The sequence below is a fragment of the Arachis ipaensis genome, chromosome B4, assembly GCF_059453495.1.
Source record: "Arachis ipaensis isolate K30076 ecotype BB chromosome B4, ASM5945349v1, whole genome shotgun sequence".
Lineage (NCBI taxonomy): Eukaryota > Viridiplantae > Streptophyta > Magnoliopsida > Fabales > Fabaceae > Arachis > Arachis ipaensis.
Genome location: NC_142439.1, coordinates 138,930,909 through 138,939,744, shown reverse-complemented (window position 1 = coordinate 138,939,744; position 8,836 = coordinate 138,930,909). Strand labels below are relative to the sequence as shown.

Here is an 8,836-nt window from a genome sequence, read left to right as displayed (position 1 = left end):
AGCGGAGATTTCATATACTTGACCCGCTACACAAGAAAGCTCCAAGCGATGAGAGAAAGCAGCATAATAAATTCACTGTAAGTTGCCTCTGTGTTTTTTACTTTAATAGATAGGTGTATTTCAGTTCAATATAAGGTGTATGTATGTTTTGCTTTGGGTGTAATTATGTTTTCCTTTGAGTGTAATTTCTTTGTCGAGTTGGGTGTATTTTGTGGAACCATTTGGGTGTATTTTGTTGATCAAGTTGGGTGTATGTTGTTTATTAAGTTGGGTGTATTTCGTTTGTTGTGTTGGGTGTATTACTGATTTGTTTTGGTATTTAAAGGATATGTAATTTCAAGATTGAGAGCATATGCCGGCGGAAAATCTCTGAAGAAAGATGAGAAGGAGAAGGAAATTAAAGCATCATATGTTAAAATATCAGGCCAAAAATCAAGGTATAAATTTGTGACTCTGAACATTAAACTTTCCTAAATGAGATTTGTAATTTATTTTCTTCGTTTTCAGCTATGACTGCGCTATCTACGTTATGAAGTGGCTTGAGTTAATTGAGCCGGAAAACATTAAAAAGGGAAAATATGAATGGGATAATTGGAAACAGGTAACTGTCTTTAGAACTATATAACTCTGTATTACTTTACTGAACTAATATTGCTGTTTAAACAGAATATACTTTTTAATTGTAGGAGGAGGTGGACCACTATAGAGTGGAGTATGCTTCGCGGATACTATTCAGTGAAATGAATAAAGAGAGAGATCAAGCAATTAGAGAGAGTAATGCAATAAGGCTGTCGAAGCCATCCTCTGTATTATTGAGTCCGTTTTGTCAGATAAATTCTACTGATATAGAAACTGCGTAATCCAACTGCTAGGTAGTTTGTAAATTAAACAAATGCTGTAAAAATTTGCCATTTAAAAACAACTTCTATTCAATGAAATTTTTTTCCATAGTTAAACTATCTGTGCTGTTAAACTGTCTATGCTGTATTACAGGTGGTAAAATATGAAGGAAAACATCAAGGCAGATATAAAAACAAATTATAAACTTTTACACCCAACGGAAGTTTAATATACACCCAAGATTGCTTAAAATATACACCCAAACTGTCTGTGCTGTTAAAATGCCTGTGCTGTATTCAAAATGTATGAATTACAGGTACTAAAATATGAAGAAAAACATCAAATCAAATATACACCCATAACCTGCGAATTTTTACACCCAAATAAAGTTGAATATACACCCTGAAATCTATCCCCCCTTGATGCTTTGAGATTAAAACCCTGAACCCTAAACACTTAAAACCTAAACCCTTACTGCTAACCTATAAACCCTAAAACGCAAATATTATATATATGTATCTATATGTAAATTGTGAATTAACAAAAATACACCCAAAAGAACAGTGCTTTTACACCCATATTCTGTAAAACTATACACCCAAAGAGTTATCCCCTGCTGCTGGTACCCTGAACTGATAATTCATAACATGTCCTTGATATTGGCTGTAATTTGAATGCACCACTGATGCAGCATCAAACAGGTTTATCTGCATATAACACTCACATATTAGCTAAACTATTAACGAGAAAAATAAACTAAATCGCCACAAATTTAAAGAACATTACTTTTACCTCGCTTAAAACTTTCGTCTTTTTCTTCTTCGTGGCATTTGCAATCTGTTTCTCCAACTTTGAACCTAGCCTATTTTTTGGACGTCCTCTTGTTCGAATCCTTGGCGGGCTTTGAAGCTCGTTAACGGATTCCAAGTTGGCGTCTTCGTGGGATAAAGAAGATGTCTCATTCCTTTTGGCTTTTAATGATTCCATCTCAGCCATGACGTTATCGTACGCACGGTGCAGAATTGCAGTCAGCTCCTCTGATTCGGATGCAAATTCGCAAATATTTTGCGAACGAAAAACCAATTGGTCAAACCTCTTGCTTCTTGGCTCCATCAGTGGTTCGTCGTGGCTGCTCTTGATGTGTGTGTGTCGCCTCTTTACCTTCTTGCTCCATCGTTCCAGTATATATCTAGGTGATACTTGGCTTACTTGTTCGAAGCTTAACATGCGTATTGCGTGATGACACAGTATCCCTCTCGACTCGAAAAATAAGCATTGGCATTTTACCTCGGCTGCAACTGAGTCGTAAGTAACCACAAACTTGTTGAATATTGAGCTGGAAACTTGTTCTCCGACTTTGTATACTGAATAGCCTAGAGCGGAATTCGTTAATCTGGTGATGCAATTCGCCTTTCCTCTGAATTGCGCTTGGACTTCCCTAAACTTTTGATGAGTGTACGCATCTTGAAACTGAGCTTCAATGGAGGATTTGGTTGCACACGGTATAACCGTATGAAAATCTGCAGCATCTGATTCTCTCTCTGCTTGCTCCCTGCTTCCGAGGCAATTATCGTATTGTTTGACGAACTGAATAAGCGAGCTGTTTCGGGTGATAAACTTGTTAAAAAATGAATGCATGATCTCGCTCCTTTGTGTGCTTCTCATCCCTGCCCAAAAGTGATGATCCAGATAGATAGGAACCCATATGTGACGGTCTTCATACAGATCTGCAAAATACACCCAAACACAGACTATAAATACACCCGATAAAACATGCAATTTACACCTCTACTGCAGATTTTAAAAAAACATTACCTGAAAGCCACTTGTTGTCCACAAGACCAAAATTGAGCAGAAAATCATTCCAATTCCTATCGAATGAGTCTTTGCTATGAGAGTTCCAAACAACTTGGCTCATTTCTTGTTCAATATCGGCATGTCCCTTGTACCCGTTTAATTTGCTTGGAATCTTCTTCATGATGTGCCAAATACACCAACGGTGAATTGTTGTTGGCATACAGGCCTCTAAAGCCCTTTTCATTGATGCGCATTGATCGGTGAGAAACCCTTTCGGAGCGTTTCCTCCCATGCAACGAAGCCAACATTGAAATAACCATTTGAATGATTCAATTTCTTCGTTTTTCATCAAAGAGCATCCGAGAAGTGTTGACTGACCGTGGTGATTCACCCCGACAAAAGAACCACAGACCAAATTATACCTGAAACAAATTACCATAGTGCAGAATGCAAAATCATTAGGTACACCCCAACAAATGCTTCGTATACACCCAAACAAACAGCCAATATACACCTCTGCTGCGGATTCATAAAAATACATTAATTTAGCATCATAAATAGGGGCAGTTTGTTATCTGTTTGTATTGTAGGTGGTGTCGAATGAAATGACGTCTCCGAAATACTCAAAGGCAGCTCTGCTTCTTGCATGGCCCAAAAAGCCAGCTTAATCGATTGATCATCCTCGAGTTTGAGCTCAAAAAAGAAATTCTGATTCTTCTCTTTCATTCTTAACAAATATTTCCCGAATTCCTTTGCATCTTCTTGTTCGGAAACATTCCGCACTTCCCTGGTAATGTAATTCCTCACGTCCTTTTTGATAAAATTTAACTCGCGGTGACCCCCGGCAGCCGCAACAAATGATTGGTAGGTTTTGCTTGGTCTGATACCGGCATCCTCGTTATTCTCTATTGTACGACGAATGGACATGCTTAGTTTCCTGTGCTGTTTGAGCATCTCTGCTTTACTTGGACAGCAGGGGTGTGAATGATCCAGCACAACCTTTGAAATGATCCAAGCACTGACATCCTTCAATGTGTGTATATAAATTCTTGCAGGACAGTTTAAACCGGCTGTCGGATTGGTCTTCTCGGTCGGAGATATTTTAGATTTCCATTTTCCCTCTCTGCTACATGTAATCAGTTGATTCTTAATCTCGTTTCCCTTCCTATTTGTGCTCCGAACTCTTGTAGAGAAACCTGCAGCCTTGGCGTAGTTCCTGTAAAATTTTCCAGCATCTTCAAGGGTGGTAAAGGTCATTCCAACCTTCGGAACAAGCTGATCATCAACAACCGAGAGAGGCTGTAGAATACACCATGTCAAAAACTGTAAATACACCCATAGATATGATTCAAATACACCAAATCATGTCTGATATGATACACCCGAACTGCAACAACTCAAATAAAATGACAACAAAAGCCATAAACTGTAAATACATAGGCTGCAGAATACACCATGTCAAAAACTAAAAACACACACAATCATGCCTGATATAATACACCTGAACAACAACAACTCAATTAAAATAACAGAAAAAGCAGTAAAGTGTAAATACACCCACACTTCTAGCAAAAAAACACCCAAAAAAGATCTTATCTACACCCGAACGTCTGCTATAAATTCCAGATAATTAATCAAAACTAATACATTACATTCAAACCTCAGGAACTTCGTTAGATTCAAATTCATAGTCCACTTCGCCTGGATTCAGCTGACAATCTGAGGTTGAATCATCCATTATCTTCAAAACGAGTTCAAACTTTGATTTCAGAAAACGAAAAATCAAATAGGAAACGAAGCTCGAGTTAGAGAGAGAGGAACTAACGTAAATGACGAAGAAGAAGAAGAAACGAGTGAGAAAGGAGGGGAAAAGAACGATCGAAGAAACCAGGGGAAGCTTCGCGAGAAGAAGAACGAGCAAATCTGCTGTGCAAATAACGAAAACGAAGAAGGAAACAAATCTTCTAAATTTGGTAATTAGATATACGCGGGATCCTATATAGCGCGTGCATACAACGTAACCCTTGGAGCGCGTTTTGGGGTTTTATTTGTTCATGAACTTGTAAACCATACAAGCCATTAGGGCTTGTATGCGGAGCTTTTCTGCAAAAAAAATTGGCCAAAATTTATCTTATTTATCATTTATTAATTCTAGCAACAATTAATGAATGCTAAATAAAGCAATTTCTGACCTTTTTTTTTTTTTACTCCTAGCAGTACTTATGGATGAATTTTTTATATCATTTTCGATGGGTTTTGAAATCAAAATCCATGTTTGCCAAAGTAACTCTTGATTACTTTCATTGGTATTTTTACATTAAGACTTAGATAATTTTGTTCTACTTATTTTCACATTATTTCATTGGTGTTTTCATCTATTATTAATTTTAACCCATAAACACAGCCTTAAAGGTTAAAATCTAAAGGAAGCTATCTGCTTTACAAGTCTACAATGTTAGTTCAGGAAGAAAGGAACTCCATTCAAGAAAGTTTCCACAGTAACTTTGTCCAAACTTTTTACTAGAGTAAATTACACCAACCTTTCTTGAAATTAGGTGATATCACACATGATAGCACTCAACTTGTAGAAGTATACACTAATTTGCCTGGGATTTAAGTTATATGATACTCAGCACCCTTGCATTTATAGCATAAGACAATAACCTCTCTAGGGGTTAGTGTAAGCATTAGAAATCAAATGGTCCTGTGTGTAATATCACCTAACTTAGAGCATTTAAAATCTAGCACCTAGCAGATCCTAGATCTTGCAAAAGTAGAAATCAGAACTTCAAAGTCCAAATCATGGTCCTTCAAAAACTCAGTAGGAGTTCCTCATTGACAAATTCCTTTCCAAATTCCAAACAATTCACATTATTTTCAACAACCAGCCCCTTCACTCCAATTTAAATGCAAAGTGGAGATTACAAACAGCGACCGGATTCCGGAAACACCAAGTGAAAGTAGAGGGGGAAGTGTTGCATTGATGCTTACAGTTCAACATGAAACCAAAAAATAGGAAAGGACACACTAATTAACTAGCCATGGGGTGGTTAGAAATGTACTCAATAGCAAGATTGCAGGAGTCAATCTTCTCGGCTTCCTTGTCTGGGATCTCGAGCTTGAACTCCTCTTCCAGCGCCATCACAATTTCCACAGTGTCCAAGCTATCTAAACCCAAATCCTTCTCGAAATGTACATTTGGAGTCACCTGAGACACAGGAGGAAGCAGTAAACGCAAATTGTTATCGACAATACAACGCTTCCTACTCACAAGAGAGCAGCATGACCAACTATGTAAGAACAGAAGGAGATGCATCAAAATCAAGATAAGGAGGACATTAGCAGTATTTTATATAGGAATGAATAATGAAGCACAATTGTTGGAAATCTCCCAAATGAAAATTAGCATAGTAAATATCCAAATTGGTTTTCAAGGAATTCCAAATCAGACACTTTGCTCCCCAACAAATTTTTGCTCTCTAAAAATCTTCAAGAATTAACCTCGTAAGATAGATTGATCCCTCCGTTAATTTAAAAAAGAACTAATTTGTGTTGTAATGATACTTTATAGAAACCTAATTGTCTTATAAAAAAATTTGTTAAGGTCTTATTTGTTCAACACGCATATTAAAAATTTAATTGAAAACGACGGAAGAACCAATCTACCTAACATAAGTATTTCTTGAAGATTTCTACAGTAATAAAAATTTGTTAAGAACCAGAATGTACGATCAAAAATCCTTTGGAGACTAATTTAGGTGTTAACTCAAAATGAGTATCTTTGAGAGGAACAAAAACCCAGTTCACACTTTTTCTTTAATGTTGCAGGGTATGAGTACAAATATCCAGTAAGGCGGTAACATACACACCCAGCCCCATTTAGGAAATCAAATATCTATGCTTTCATAATTTTAATACAATCTAGAAGAATACAGCTAATTTATTTTCCAATCTTAATTCGAAAGGTTTTTACTGACTTTAAGGTGTAATTGGAAGGTGGGTAGAAGGGGGGAGGGGGAAGTCCAATCAGGAAGATATAAAAATAGCCACAATAAAAGAATAAAAAGAGAAAATGCATTGAAGCAAGGAGACTGTATTCGACTCCTATACCTACAGAAACCATAATAATTTCACAAAATTGAGAACCTTTCAAACGAATATGATATTTTCCACACATTGAATCAATGATCATTTGCTATCGCCTATTGCAACTCAAGCAATCAAATGAAGGGAATTCAAGATATCTAGCTGAAACATAATAAACTAGGCATCATCCAATGTTTGGCATTTACAAATTATAATGACTCAAGACAGTATTTTGAAATAAAGATCACATTGATGTAAACTTCAAGTGTATAAGGAGTGATACAAAAGGAGTGATACAAATCATTCCTTCAATAAGCAGCAACAGTTGCTCATGATTCAGCATGTAGATGAAGCATACTTATCAAACAAACTGCTGATTGAAATATAATTTCATGTCATGAGAAAATCAAGGGACAAAAGTGCACAATAAAGTATCCACATACATATATGTATCATGGAAAAAAAGGGAAACAAGTATCTATGCACAGATGATTTTATCCAGAAAATAACAAACGAACTGGTCACCCGTTTAGGAAGACATTGATGAAAATCATAATCAAAAGACAAGAAGAAAGATAGTGTGCGCTGCATTGTGCCGAAGTTAGGAATCTAGTTTTTCCTATAACAGGACATCTGTCTCAACTGAATAATACTCTCAGATGAAAACTGCATCAAAACATTCTCTTTCACATAAGATCTCTCATAATTTCTTCAAACAGATACTACAAGATAGTTTTTGAACTAAAATTTCTGACGTAGGGATAAATCAACATATAGAGTTTTAGTATACCTATTTCTCATTTCTCACTGTAATTATGACCATAAATATCATCCAGATAATTACTGAGGTAACTTTCAAATTTCGGGGGGATCCCCTAGGATAAATCAAGAGAATGCACAATAAGATTAGTAGATTACACACACCAATTATAGAACTGAGTTTCCAAACTTTCAGAAAATCCTTTCAGCCAAATTCTACAGAAAACAATTTGCAGTACCATCAATGAGTTTTCACACCAATACTCCAAACAACAATTGTCCAATGTCCAGGAACATTTCAAATTTTGGGAAGACCCTTTTTAGCTAAATCGACAGAATAACCATTTGGGATAACAAATTAAGGCTACAAAAACCACCCAGATGATTATCGAGCTAAATTTCCAAACTTTGGAAACACCCATTTAGCAAAATAAACAAAATAACGAAAGGCAATATTCCCAATTCACATATCCTACTAATCAAGATTACAAAACACCACCCCCATGGCAATTGAGCTAAATTTCCAAATTTTGGGAGAAAAACCATTTTAATTAAACCAAAAGGATTACGCTATGGGATACCCATTACCCAAATTCCACACTAATGAACACTACCCATATATTTATCAAGGTAAAAATCCTTCTTTTTTTTGTGCGGGGGAAACCCATTTGGAAAAATCAACACTACAAAGATTTGCAATAACGAAGGGCCACGAATCATGGAACAATAAATGAAGTTATAGAGATGACAAAAAAAAATAAAGAAAAATTGAAGTGAAAGGACCTTGGAAGGATCGACTTTGGGGTAATCTCTGAGGACAGCGAGGACTCTTTCGGTGACCTCTTCTTTGGTGATGTGATCGTCGTGCGAAGACATGAAGCGGAAGGAAGCGAGCCATGGCTGTGGTTGCTTGTGATGCAGTTTTGGTGCAGTTTGGAGTGGGATGCGAACGTGGCGGAGGATGGCTGCTCTGAGTGCCATTTCTTCTTCTTTGAAGAATGAATGAGTGAGTGTCAGTGTGTTGCTGTGAGGAATTTGGGCAAAATAATAGGGCACACATCCAAGCCTGTGACTATGAGGGAAGCAGAAAGCTCAACTAGATTTGCTTTTTTTTTTTTAGGAAATGACAAATAGGTTCTTGAACTTTTGTTCCGTAGACATTTTCTTCCTTAATCATTGAAAAATATTTTTAAATACTTTCACAAAACTTGGACAGATCAGTCCTTCCGTCTATATGCCTTCGTTAGGGATTGATCCGTCCAAGTGCCTCCGTCAGAGACTGATCCGTTCAAAGTTTGTGAAGGTTAGGAATTTAAAAGTATTTTTCAATGGTCAAAGATAAAAATGTCCGTGG

The 8,836-nt window shown here is 36.7% G+C and overlaps 2 protein-coding genes across 2 annotated transcripts; both read right to left on the bottom strand.

The window, feature by feature from the left end:
• Positions 1 to 1,046: 1,046 nt before the first annotated feature.
• Positions 1,047 to 3,930, bottom strand: LOC148569433 (protein FAR-RED IMPAIRED RESPONSE 1-like). Its single transcript, XM_088485574.1, has 3 exons — positions 2,656 to 3,930; positions 1,633 to 2,567; positions 1,047 to 1,547 (listed from the first exon to the last, which is right to left on the bottom strand). Exons 1-3 carry the CDS (start codon positions 3,176 to 3,178, stop codon positions 1,431 to 1,433), a joined length of 1,575 nt encoding a protein of 524 aa, XP_088341700.1. The 5' UTR covers positions 3,179 to 3,930; the 3' UTR covers positions 1,047 to 1,430.
• Positions 3,931 to 5,440: 1,510 nt separating this feature from the next.
• Positions 5,441 to 8,556, bottom strand: MTACP-1 (mitochondrial acyl carrier protein 1). Its single transcript, XM_016338586.3, has 2 exons — positions 8,266 to 8,556; positions 5,441 to 5,845 (listed from the first exon to the last, which is right to left on the bottom strand). Exons 1-2 carry the CDS (start codon positions 8,461 to 8,463, stop codon positions 5,669 to 5,671), a joined length of 375 nt encoding a protein of 124 aa, XP_016194072.1. The 5' UTR covers positions 8,464 to 8,556; the 3' UTR covers positions 5,441 to 5,668.
• Positions 8,557 to 8,836: the final 280 nt, after the last annotated feature.

Excerpts from the sequence above, each read along its gene's own strand:
- LOC148569433 (XM_088485574.1), bottom strand. The coding sequence starts at position 3,178 with ATGTATTTTTATGAATCCGCAGCAGAGGTGTATATTGGCTGTTTGTTT. Across the intron at positions 2,568-2,655 it reads GGACAACAAGTGGCTTTCAG|ATCTGTATGAAGACCGTCAC; the intron begins GTAATGTTTTTT and ends TGTATTTTGCAG. Across the intron at positions 1,548-1,632 it reads AGACGAAAGTTTTAAGCGAG|ATAAACCTGTTTGATGCTGC; the intron begins GTAAAAGTAATG and ends TGTTATATGCAG.
- MTACP-1 (XM_016338586.3), bottom strand. The coding sequence starts at position 8,463 with ATGGCACTCAGAGCAGCCATCCTCCGCCACGTTCGCATCCCACTCCAA. Across the intron at positions 5,846-8,265 it reads CCAAAGTCGATCCTTCCAAG|GTGACTCCAAATGTACATTT; the intron begins GTCCTTTCACTT and ends CCTGTGTCTCAG.